The sequence below is a fragment of the Orbicella franksi genome, chromosome 9 (assembly GCF_964199315.1).
Source record: "Orbicella franksi chromosome 9, jaOrbFran1.1, whole genome shotgun sequence".
In the NCBI taxonomy this organism is placed as follows: Eukaryota; Metazoa; Cnidaria; class Anthozoa; order Scleractinia; family Merulinidae; genus Orbicella; species Orbicella franksi.
The window spans coordinates 3,202,452-3,215,225 of NC_138153.1; the positions used below are offsets into that span (position 1 = coordinate 3,202,452).

The following is a 12,774-nucleotide window of genomic DNA, read 5'->3' on the forward strand; positions in this document are numbered from 1 at the left end:
GGTTTAAAAGTTGTGTACCACACAACGGGGGTAGGGCAAGGTAGCCGTGCAACAGTGCCCTTGGGCAATGTGCTGGTTTACCAAACATGAAGTAGCCAACGACAGTGGCAACAACTGCTGGCTATATACGCTCCACGTGAAGGGTGCAATTGTTTTCTGGGGAATTATTGAGGCTAAAGATGTTAAGAAGGAAGCAAAAGCGCCAAATAGGACAGCCTAAATTCGAGGAGACTTCCTCTAAAATAAGTAAAAAGGACTCGGCTTCTGAGAACTCAGATGGCGAAGATGAAAGGACGTTAGAGAGACTGGTGTTTGGTGGTGAAAATGACGCTATCAGGGAACTTGAGAAAGACTTCGCTGAAGATCAGGATAGGTTTTATAGTTCAAGTGACGAGGTGAGGAATTCTGTGAAAACCCATAGATCTGTCTTAGTTGCAAGTTTAATGTATTTCTATTTCAGTGGAAAGGTTTCAGTTATACCTCAATAAGCATTATGCAGACAGTTGCTTTTATGCAATGGATATTTACTCACCTGAATCAGGGTTGCCCTTTCAAGGTGTTGTGCCCAACTGAACAGTTGGTCAGGATCACACATATACATGGTTTTTGTTAAATGTTTATGGTGGTCGATCAGGGGCGGATCCAGGATTTTTCTTAGGGGGTGCACCACTAAGGAATGGCACAACTGACTGGTGAGGAAAACAAATTTTAAAAGTGGATACAAAGAAGTCTTCATCTTGGGGGGGGGGGGGGGGTACCTCCTGCACCCTCCCCCTTAGATCCGCCCCTGTCGATGCACTTAGCTACAATTAGCTAGGCCTTAGACATGCCACTTAAACTGAAAGAAACAAACATTTCAAATAAGCATAATATGCTTAAAAATCCCAGCTGGTGGGAGGCAGACCAGTCAGCTATTTACATGTACAAGCATTCATGACTGGCAGATGAGTTGGCTGTTTTCAAGTATGACCGAGGAGTTGAACTAGGGTCTATCACAAAACAACTCCAGCTTAGTTGTGAGAGTGGGACTTGAAACACTTAGTGATCAGAGTAGAACTTAACCCATGATCTCCAGATTTCAAGTCTGGCGCCCTAACCACTCACCCACACTGCCTCCTGCAAATGGGACACAGCATGACATATAATGCTTCCATTGTGCAGCATTATATGGTAGGAAGGGAATTATAAGGGGTTGAAAAAATGCAAGGAAAAGACACCGGGAATATCACAAACTTTCTCATTAAATGATACTCTGAAGTATAATTTGTGAGCTTCATTCCTCATTCATGCTGATGTACCACCTTCACCCTGTTTAGCTTCTTTCTCATCACCTAGATGCTGTAATTTTTTGCTCAGCATCAGGAATTGCAATTTCTGGTCAACCCTTGAAGTCCTTGATTTTCAGACTTTCCCACTTCCTCGGCCATTGGAGTTTTCATTGAATACTGTGCATGACGTCTCAGTTACAAAAAAAATATTGAAATCAGCATGGGTAATTTGTGTCCCTCCCCCCATCTAAAGAGAGTTAAAAAATCACAATCATGTAAATCAACATGTCTGAAACTTTTGTCAAGATTATTTGGAGTTGTAATTGTTTTTATGTAATTATCATTTCAAATAAACATCAGTGGCTAAGTGCAATTTTTCTCCATTTCAATGAGGATGATAATGAAGATGAGGACGAATCTCACCAAGCTACTAGAAAGAATGAGACAATTGAAGGTCGGCAGCCAGCTTGGGAGGATGATGCTGATGAGGAAGAGAGGTGCATCTAACATGTTGAAACCAACCTGTAATTTGATCGAATCTTTATGCTTTCAACCAAAAAAAAAATATGCTGTTAAGTACGTGTAAAAGAAGCACTTGTCCAAATAATTTTCAAAATGTCTTTAAATCATTTGTAAATATTTATGCAGCCTCTTTGCTGCTTGTTTTAAGTTTTGAATCAGAAAATCTAGGATAGCTTTGATCTGTGCAGGTGGCAATAACAGAATTCAAGTGAAACTCTGTTTGTACATGTAGATGTTATACTTACCAGTATAAAAGAACATAATCGTGTTTTACATTTTACTACTGTGCATGTACAAATAACGATACTGGTATGTTGTATTGGCTTTTATAAAATGACTGTACTACCATAAGTGCTCTCATTGGTTGATAGGTGTGTTTAGATGAGAACATGTAAACATTGTTATGATGTTTTCGATGCGAGCGTAATTTTGAGAATATCTTATAAAGCAATAATGAGGTCTTTTTTTTTCCATAGCCTCATCTAAACACGAGAGGGGTTGGGAGAACTCTGGAAAGTTATGCAAACCTTCAACTGTGTCTTGGGTTTGCATAACTGTCAACCCCTCTTGTGGTTAGATGAGACGATGGAAAAACGGAAAAAGTACTTTATAATTGCTTATTAATACATTGTAAATCTCAAAATTGTATGAGCACTACTTAACAATACTCGCATGAAATTGTACGTACTCACTGTAGTTTGTATATCATGTGCTAATGTCAGAATGTTTTGTAGGATTGAGATCTCCTCAGAGTCACGGTTAAAAAAGTTGAGAGATACTGAAGAGGAGACAGTTATCACTGGAAAGAAATTCACTCAAAAGCTTAAAAGACAGTGAGTATGCTTGTTTGCTATAATTAAAAACTGACAATAATAATTATTCCATCTCTTGGTGATCTTAGAAATTCATATTATTGATAAGCATGTGCACAGTTTGAGCCTTAGTTCTTTTTTAGTTTTAAATCGGTAACTCAAAAATTTTGAGTTAAGTAAGTAAGTAATTACTAGTAAAGGTAATTATTAGTTAAAAAATCTATCTTTTCTCTTGTAAAATTCAGGTTTGAAAAAATATATGGCGATGCAAGTTGGGCAGACTTGGACAAAAAGACAAGGCAAGGTAATCAAAACTTCAAAGTGACACTGTTATTATGTGAAAATATGCTACCAGGAGTTTTGTCTCCAGACATTATCTGTTCCAAGAAGCGAACAATTCTCTGAGAGCAGGGCTAGAGGAAAACTGTGTGCTTAGAAGACATTTGCAGCATGAATGCTCGGCTATAATTGTAGACTGAGCTGTTTTTTGCATGTTTGCTTTTCAGTAGGCTATCAAAATCTCGCTTGAAGTTCAAGCAGCAGTGGTTCTGCACACACTAGACAATACGAGAGTCTCATCTCTTGAGACAAAAGGCTCATTTTGTGAGACAAGATTACAATATTGTGAGAGGGTAGTTACTTACTTTTGAGTGTAGTTACTTACTTTTGACATAGTGGTACTATGTCTGAGCATGATTATTTTAAATTATAAATTATGTGGACTAGTGTGTTTATCAGATTTGATCAATTATTTTTTGCAACACACAGAGTCTTGAAAGTTGGTGAATATCACTTGGATATTCCTCAGTTTTAGCTGGGACATTTAGTCATGTGGTGCATTTAGACCAATTGCATGGGAGCAAAAATATTTGATGGCCAGAATTTGTGTCATTTATAGATTCATCAAGTGAAGATGATGAGGATGACTCAGTTCTGACACGAGCAGGAAGACTTCTGACTGGAAAAGCAGATTACCTTCCTTCTGGCATTCTTGATGTTACAAGAATTAAAGATGCAAATATTGATAAACCTTCCAATGTAAGTCAGAAATATAATCGTAACACACACTGTAGATTGTACTGTTCTGAAGAGATTCTTCTTTTGGCAGAGATTTTAAAAAATCTGTTCATAGGGTTCAGAGCCACCATTAAGTTTTAAGAATTTAAGGTGGCTCTGAATCCTTCATACAGAATTTTTTAAACTTTGCCAAAAGTTGAGTCTTATCATGCTTATTAAAATTTGATTTTTTAGCAGTTCACACTGTTGCTATGGTAACCTACTGCATCACAAAAATGATAACATCATGTCCACCAATGATTGGGCAGTTTTTTTTGATACCATGATCGTAGCATCAAGTGTTTAAGAGTGGTTATAACGACCCATCAAAATCTAAGTGCTGGAAACTTTTTTGAACCACCTTAAATCGCAAAACTTGTTTTCTTGCAGGCTACCATCCAGTGTATAGAATTCCACCCCAGTGCCAAGGTTCTTCTCACTGCAGGCTTCAACAAAACATTAGATCTCTTCCAGGTAATTTGACCCTGTATAACCACAGCATGAAGTGCGGTGGCCTCATGGTTAGTGTGCTCGCTTCTGGATTGAGTGGTCCAAGTTCCGGCCCTGGCTGGGGGCGTTTTGTTGTGTTCTTGGAGAAAACACTTTACTCTCACAGTGCCTCTTTTCACCCAGGTGTATAATTGAGTAGTGGCAAACTTAATGCATAGGGTAACCCTGCTATGCACTAGTATCGCATCCAGGGGGATTCTACATTTAATCGTTAAATTGTGAATAACAATGTTAATTTTATCAGTAATACCAAGTCAGGAAGCTTCACTTACCACAGTAGTTTCAGGGAGGTCCTGTAATAAATTAATTTCAATTTTTAAAACTAATTACTAGATTATTACATAAATTATGTAAGAATAACTATAAAATGTTCTTCTGATCAACGTGACATTTTGCGTCAGCTTAAAGTGAGTTCCAATATTTTTAAAGGGTAGAGTATTTTAAACATTTTGTTTCTATTGCAGGCTTACTCCTGTATAGCTACAACAGTTGCATTTATAGTGTTTTAGTGCTGTACGTGTACATAACAGACTTGTGAGATGATGTAGTTGCTCATAGTAACAGATGGCAAGACTTTAACCAAACACTTTTGGATCCAGGAGTCCAGTCCACTAACAATGCGTCCACAATGACTTTTTTCTTATTCTGTCAACAGATAGATGGTCAAGCCAACCCAAAGCTCCAAAGCATCTTCCTTGAAAGATTTCCTATCCATACAGCTCACTTCAGTACGGATGGGGAACAAGTTATTTTAGCCTCACAGAAGAGGTCATTTTATGTGTATGACATGATCAAGGGAGATGTCATGAAAATTCCTCAAATCAGAGGTAAATGTAGCACATAATAATTTGTATGTTGAATGGCCTCCTGCTTTTGTCACAAAGTCCAGAATTGGTCATACCTACTCTTTACATTCTGATTGTCCCCTTGTCCATCTGTGAAACTGTTTATTCCTCTCTGAGCAGTACTGTACATGTATGCACAACAAGGTCTTCATTCAACAAGGAGTACATTACAATTAGTTTTTCCACTGAATTTTTCTTCAGTTGGTCAAATTTTATTATTTAGTACCTGGGAGTTTGGTTTTTCTCATACTGTCATAAATGTAGCAAGTGCAACGGACGTATTTAGTTTGCAAATGAGAAAAAAAAATAAAAGCATCAAATCTGCATGTTAAAAAAGTTTGGTTGAAGATGTAATATTATGTTCAAACTTTGTTGTCACTGTGGCATCAATTTTCATGTACAGCTTGACACAGCACAGTAATCCATTTTGACCTTGCCAATTTGCAGAATGTCTTGTTAAGTTTAAGTACATGTAAGGATATGAAAGACACATTTAATGTGCAAAAGACCTGTACATTATAGTATGTAGATGTATGTGAACGTGTGTCAATGTGCAGTTTTTTTTTTGTATTCCCTGCAGGCAGAGAGGAAAGATACTTTGATAAGTTTCATGTTTCACCTGATGGGAAACACCTTGTGTTTGTTGGCACCAATGGCTACCTTATTCTTCTCTCAAGCAAGGTAAGTTTGCTGCTGGTTGTTTTTTTGTCTCTCAGCTATGTGACGGTATGATTTAATATCCGATGTATTCTTGCCACAATTTATTAAAAGGTGCGTTTCTTTGGGAAAATCGAAGATTAGAAATTTTGCTTTTCTTTACTTTCCTTAGAAATGCTAAATCCGTTTTTAGATTTAAGAATCCAGTCCTGAATTTTCCCAAAGAAATGCACCCTAAGTTAATTAATGGGGGGGGGATGTTGCAGCAAAGTTCCCATAGAGTGTAATGTACATCTATCTGGTACAAACAAACACATAGACAAAGACACAGCAAACACCTCTCTGAAATCTTTCCTAAATGGATTTTTTTGAGCTTCCTGTTTATGGGAGGTTTGGCTGTAATGTGGTGTATAATTTTCCACATAGACAAAACAATGGATTGGAAACTTGAAGATGAACAGCTCTGTTTCTGCAGTAACATTCAATGCGGATGGATCTCGCATGTTTACAGCAGGAGGTAAGCAGCTTAAACTTCCCTACATGTGCCTGTTGGTGTGTACCCCACAATGAAGACATGTTAACTATCTCTTTTACACCCGCTGTGATACTTGCATGTACTGTACATGTACTATTTCCACTGTATGTTTTCAAGATTACTTTAATTCCCAAGGTGACTATCGGAATCCAACTTACCTGTACAATTACCAGAACACTGCAGTTAGGATTTACAGTCAAAGATAAAACGTGGAGAGTTATCACGTTGTGTGGGGGTTTGAATAGACTGTTCACAACCCTCTATTTCCTCGTATTTTTATTCAATCGTTGAACGCGCGGAAAGAATCGCGAGAGAACTGGACGCTAGCGCAAAACGGGAGACTTGGCAGGGTAGGGGGGTGGGGATCGAGCCTGCGTGCTTTGCTTTCGCTTCGTTGAAAAGTAGAGAGTCTGTGAACAGTGCGGTGTATGCATATACTGATCAAGTTTTGGTTAACGTTTTTTGGTCCGTCTTTTTCCTTGCTGCTTCACCTGGTTGTATATTTAATTATAATAATCTATTATGATCTACTTTTTGTTTTTCTCTTTCTTTTTCGTCACTGTAGGTGATGGAGAGGTGTATGTTTGGGACATGAACACTCGACGCTGCGTGCACAAGTTCAGGGATGAAGGGTGTTTAAAGTCAACCACACTGTCAGCGTCCAGAGATGGACAGTACATAGCTTGTGGGTGGGTGTCCTCAAAATGCTTTCCTCTCGTGCGCGAGCATGTTCCATGCGTACAGTGTAGTAAGTGATGAGAAACCCCACAACAATAGTTTGATTTAGTAGAGCAGTACTCGGCAAATGACAGGAACATATTAGAAAGCGAAGATGACCAGCAACGGCACGGCTTGGAACTGGATTTCAATATAGGCAAACTTGAAAACGTGCAGCGTACATCTGGCCAATATTACTAAGTTAAGGTTTGCGATAATAAAGTTGTTGTACAACGTGGAATTTCTCTAAAGTTGTTTTCATTTCTTACTCAGGTATCAAATATTTCTTGTTATGGGCTCTACGGGAGCATTTTTACAGTCTTTGAATTCTTAGCAGGTTTTTTTTGTTTTTTATAAAGTTACACGTACGTTTAGTCTCTAGGAGGCTCTGAAAAGTCTCTTAGCCTACCCATAGCATAGCATAGCGTAGCATAGGATTTGTTTATCGTTTAGCTGGGCGCTTAGGCACTGCCATTTTAGCTGATACAGTTTAGGTACCTCTAAGGATCACACCGGGAACACGATGCCAACAGGGGCAAAAAAAGGATCGAGAATCTTAAAAACCATGCCCTGTCTCGCGGGACACACACCTGTATAGCCCACATACGGGAGGACTTACCCCCTCCAGATTGTCACAAGTTTAAACATTTATGCTTCGTTTCAGGTCTGATAGTGGCGTAGTAAATGTTTATGACAATCAGTGTTTACATCAAACCCAGCCAAAGCCACTAAAGGCCATAATGAATTTAACAACGAGTGTTCACAAGACTCTTTTTAATTCGACGAGGTAAGTGTCTTTCAGACGCAGTGTGTGCACAGTTCCCGTCGAAATCGCCGCTTTTAAACAGCGCTCATCCACTTAAAAGCCAAAAGACAATCACTGAAAATTTAATTTTGAGTAGGTGTTATGCATTAAAAAAAAATCATTCTTTCCCACCTATGTACATGTAGTTCGGCTCTTAATTCACTTTGCTCACATCCACTTTGAGGCCAAAAAACTAATTTTTTACACAGTATATGCATAGAAATTGTTAATACATGTGATTGTTTTTTTAAGTTCTCGTAACAATATCTGTATATTCTCCGCTGGAAAGGTGATGAGAATTTCCACTCGCTCGTTCCAGGCTAAAATACGGGTTGCTTTGTAGTCATTCGCTCAAATAAGAATTATCTTGATGAACTCATTCGAAACCTGTTTATTGAATAAATGGAATCACTGTCGACATCTTGATTGCAGATTACAGTGTATTCCTATTACACTTGTCTAGCTCGTGATGCAAATCACTGTTAATCTCAACAAACTCTGTCTAACAGACGACTTTTAGTATTCATATCCAGGAAAGTAAATCCCCCACCCCTCTCCCTCACAAATACTTTGCTCCTTCCATCAGCCCTCCAATACCAAATTTCACCACCAGTCACTTTCCACCAAACACACCCATCTTTTTTCTGTTTTGTTCTCCTGCAATCTTACTTTCTTTGCTTTTGTTTATAGCGAAATATTGGCAATATCTTCAAGAGCCAAAAAGGATCTGTTTAAAATGGTAAGCACATTTACTTGTGAGTTCAGAACTCTTAGAAAAACACGAGAAGTAAAGGCAACTTTGTTTTGTTCTTTTTCTTTCTTTTATTCAGCTCCATCTACCGTCGCTTACTGTGTTCTCCAACTGGCCCACGTCACGCACTCCACTCCGATACGTTAACGCCTTCGACTTCTCTCCAAACAGTGGCTATATTTCCATTGGTAACGACCGGGGCAAGGCGTTACTTTACAGGTATGCCTTGTCACGCTTGCATCCCTAATTTGTCACGCTTTTCACTTCCTTACTCTATTTGTGTCACAAATGTAGTGAGTGGCTTCCCTTTTGATAATTTGTTGGTTAATTTCTCTTTATCAAATAATATGCACGGCAATGTAGAAGAATAGAACATCTCGATATTTTTTATCTTTTTTGTGCAGGTTGAATCACTACACGGACTCGTAGAGTGTACCACAGAGTGTATGCACTCAACGGTTAAACCGACAAGTCATTTCACTTCTGCGGCCATCGACAGTGATTGATTGTGTACATCATATATTCGGTCATGGAGTGTCTGCCGTCTCTCGTTTCAATTCCTCTTGAGCCCGCGAGTTTTGTCAGCGATTGCTTAGCAGCAAATCGTGTCCTTGTTGCTTTGGTAACGTCACAACGTTTGGAGTGTCCGTGAGTGATGACACTGTTTCTTGATTGGTTGATAACATTCGTGGAGAGTGGTTGTCGTGCCTTATTAAGGATTTGCCGAAAGCAGGCCTTTTTTCCTGACCGTATGCGTCAAAGACACCAATTGGATGTCGTCCAGAACATGTGCGGCAGCAGGAGAGTTAGCGACAGCTAATGGCGGGATTGAGAGATGGATGGATTGAGAGAGAGTCCCCCGTGCATCAATTTAGAACATTCTTTCAGTAGGAGAACTTCACTTTGTGGTTATATGTGTGTAACTATAAAAATACAGTTCATGAACAAGTGAGATCAATTATTGGAGAATGATAACTTTTAACTATAAGGATACAATTCATGAACAAGTGAGATCAATTGTTGGAGAATGGTAATTTGTGAGCAAATCAGTGAAAGTGGAAAAATTGAGTCATATCGGTATTCATTTAACAATGTAGGTTTTTGGGCGAGCATGGGACAAGCCACATGGTTCCCGGTGAATCCTTGATTTACACCCATAAACGAGACGACGAGCATCCCTCACCTTTCCAGATGGGAGTCCCCCCCCCCCCCCCCCGGGCAATACTGTTACTGGTAAATCTTGGACTGTTTTAGTTCATTGGCATAGCAGATGATTTTTATGGTTTTCCGGTGATATAAATCACCAGTGATGTTGATAAAATACACTGGAAAGCTTCTTATTGTAGCGAGTTGTGCAACTTCTTGTAAAGGTGGGGCTTCTGTTTTGATAAGATTTCCCGTGTAAATAGATTTCATGGGACACGTGAGTATGCTGTACAGCATGTCACGCAACTAAAAATCAAATGTCCTGAGTTAAGTAAACAATACGGAATACACAAAGAGTTGCACGGAGTATCTGGGTCTTGCAGTCGGAAGATTTCCTATTCTGGTGTAGACAGGCCTTACGTCCTTACATTTCTGATGGTAGATCTCGTTTTTGAGTAAATTCCAGATTCGTCACACAATGCTTCGGTCGGGAGTGTTGGGCGATGATTTTGGAGAGTATGAAGGAAGCACGACTCCTTAACCCAGCACCACTTTATTTTGTTTTTCCTTTGTTTTCAACCACTTAACAACGCCTCAGTTATGTGTCACACACTTGCAAGATTTCCCTTATTCTCAGCAAAGCAAACGAAACTTAAAAGGCGAAAATTCGATCTCCCTTCACCGAACGAAACAAATGTCTGTCTTAGTCCCTGACAACCTACTTTATGGTAATGTTCTTTGACTCTGTTAATTTTTCTCTTGACGTAATCTCTCATCTTTTACAACAAAGCTACTGTATTCCAAATGAAATCGCGTTTGCTATAATATCCCCTCCATTTGACCTACTCTAAGTTAATGTAAACCCCCAAGCAGAGCGAAGTGGAAATCACGGTAATCTGTGATTGTTTCTCTGAGGTCGCTGCTACAGTTACTTGAGCCAGACTGTCAAGTGAGGGGTCTTGTGATTATATGCTCTGTTCGGCCAATCAGAATCGCTGCTTGGGCAATCATTACTATTGCCATTATTCGACCAGCCATCCGCGGTACTTCCTTTCGTGGTGACGCCAACAGCCATGCAGTATTCGTTAGTGGCGCAGTTACCAGCGGTATCGTAAGAAACGAAAGGGTAGGCACCTCCATGGTAAGGAAAAGGCATCAATCCAAACTTATTTTGGTAACAGATCTGTGGATTTCGTTTAAAAGAACTGAAGTACAATCATTAATCTTATTCAAGAGAAACTTGTATCCACGTGAGTGCTCGTTACTTTGTCGAATCGTTTGGAGTTAAAGAGATCCATCATATTTTCATTTTCCCTCGAAGATAACTGACCTCATAACTCGGAGTATCCCCTTTTCAGCGTGTAACAAACCTATACGAAATCTATTTCATTGTTTGTATGTAAAATCTTCAAAATTTAGCCACAGAAAACAACTGTTTCATGCGCTCTACAGCTGAGAAATATGTCGCCCAAAGAGAAGTCACTTGAGTTGTGATAACTAACCTCAGTGTAATTGTCAGTGACGGGAACGTAGCAAGAAAGTCTAATTGAAATAGATGCTTAAAAGTTCTTTATAATGACAAAAACGTTAATTTTGCTACACACTAATCATTTACCTTTTTGTTGCCATTCCAAGCATACACCATGACAGGTGTCTTAACAGCCGCCTGAACGGTAGATTTCCCAACAGAGTGATTCCAAAAGGAAACTTTTTCTCTGTCTCCAGGCAGCCTCCACATTACCCACTTGCTTCCCAAGCCATCCATCCTCTCACCGCTGGATAACAGAATCGACGACGCTTCCTCCACCGCCAATCTGCGGGCGTCGATACAGGCATATTCTTTCTGTTTAGTGATATTTGGTGTTTTCAGTGCAGCAGCGTTGTAGTTAGAGACCAGCCATGTCTTGTAAATATTGCCAGCGTTTCCGCTGATTTTTCCCACGAGAGTCCAGCCACCATTTGCCATGTCACAGTAAGTCTGCATTGATAAACTTCCTTGCAGGTCAGTCTTGATCCAGTAGATGCCATTTTTGGCGCGTGGTTTGTTGTTCGCCAAACTTGCATCATGGATTTGTTTGCACGAATCAGCGGGAAGTTTCTTTTCACCCAAAAGACTACTTTGACTGAGGTCGCTCGGTTGAAAGTTTCCAAGAGTGATGTTTGGAGGACTGGCAACTAGGAATCTCACTTTGATGTTGTCGTAAAGTGTTTTACAGTTGTGGGGAGACTGGTGACAGCCCAGGCCTAAAGTTCCTGCAGGTATTTTCCATTCGCTGCCCACTTGTACATGATTGTGCACCAGTTTACCATTCGCCCATTGGGAAAACCTGTCGCCGAGCACCTGATACTTGAAATGAAACCAAGTGTTGAGAGTGAAGGCTGTGGGTAACTTGCCATTGTATTTCCAGCCGCCATCTTTGTTGCTAGCTTGAGGTCTCATATAACACGCAGCACCCGGCGTCGGTGGATAGTATTGAAACCACCAACCCGTGGTTTTACTGTGATCCACATTACTGACGCGTAAAAAAGGTCCAGTAGCAGTTTTTGTGGTCCCAGGGTCCATTAAGTCCAGCTCCACCTCGACATCCTTCCATGTAAATCCTGACTTCACGTACAATCCGATCTCCACATTGTCTTTGATGCTTCCCTGGAAAGTGTCTCCAAGCAGTCGTCCTTTTTGCACGCTCCATTTACCGAAATTGTTTGTCATCCATTCTTTCTTCAGGACAGAGCTCGAGAAATCGTCGTGAAAGGCGTACACGTGGTCAGGGCTATCCATCGCGCTTCCGCTGACCGCACCGCCAAGCACTAGAAAGTAAGAAGAGTCATCAACAGTGTTGGCTGACATAGGAGCCTGTAGTCTGAACTGGACAGTAGCTGACTTTGTTCCCAGGCCACTGAGGACGCGGTGGATTTGAGCAGGGTGCTGCCCGTTGGCATGGTAATAGACTTGCAAGTCATCTCCATTGTCACGGGTTAATCCACGATCTATCAGTTCGCGATGGTTAACTAGGGAAATAAAAGTGAAAATAGAAAATGTCTGTGTTTTTTTCTTAGGCAGAGAATCTCGAATTTTTATCTATTACAACAGACTTCAAATAAAATGCAGTGCAAAGAAAAAGTAATGCGTAAGTTAAACAGTGCTTAACT

The 12,774-nt window shown here is 40.0% G+C and overlaps 2 protein-coding genes across 2 annotated transcripts in view; one reads left to right on the forward strand and one right to left on the reverse strand.

Moving 5' to 3' along the window:
- The window catches only part of LOC145496604 (uncharacterized), an 82,016-nt gene that overhangs the window by 68,330 nt on the left and 912 nt on the right, over positions 1-12,774 (reverse strand). The window contains exons 2-3 of the mRNA XM_081476308.1: positions 11,240-12,633; positions 10,177-10,807 (exon numbers count right to left, since the gene is read on the reverse strand). Coding sequence (XP_081332434.1) covers positions 10,553-10,807; positions 11,240-12,633 — 1,649 coding nt within the window. The 3' untranslated portion in view covers positions 10,177-10,552. The remainder of the gene's footprint in view (positions 1-10,176; positions 10,808-11,239; positions 12,634-12,774) is intronic.
- On the forward strand, positions 61-10,098 carry LOC145497190 (U3 small nucleolar RNA-associated protein 18 homolog). Its single transcript, XM_081477000.1, has 14 exons — positions 61-395; positions 1,662-1,765; positions 2,525-2,623; positions 2,848-2,906; positions 3,501-3,640; positions 4,049-4,132; positions 4,824-4,995; positions 5,594-5,694; positions 6,097-6,187; positions 6,771-6,894; positions 7,587-7,709; positions 8,418-8,466; positions 8,558-8,697; positions 8,883-10,098. The coding sequence occupies exons 1-14, from the start codon at positions 180-182 to the stop codon at positions 8,905-8,907; spliced, it is 1,527 nt and encodes a 508-aa protein (XP_081333126.1). The 5' UTR covers positions 61-179; the 3' UTR covers positions 8,908-10,098.

What these genes read in the sequence shown, in the direction of transcription:
- LOC145497190 (XM_081477000.1), top strand. Translation starts at nt 180, where the DNA reads ATGTTAAGAAGGAAGCAAAAGCGCCAAATAGGACAGCCTAAATTCGAG. An exon ending in TTTATAGTTCAAGTGACGAG is followed by an intron (nt 396 to 1,661) that starts GTGAGGAATTCT and finishes CATTTCAATGAG; the next exon opens with GATGATAATGAAGATGAGGA. An exon ending in GGACAGTACATAGCTTGTGG is followed by an intron (nt 6,895 to 7,586) that starts GTGGGTGTCCTC and finishes GCTTCGTTTCAG; the next exon opens with GTCTGATAGTGGCGTAGTAA.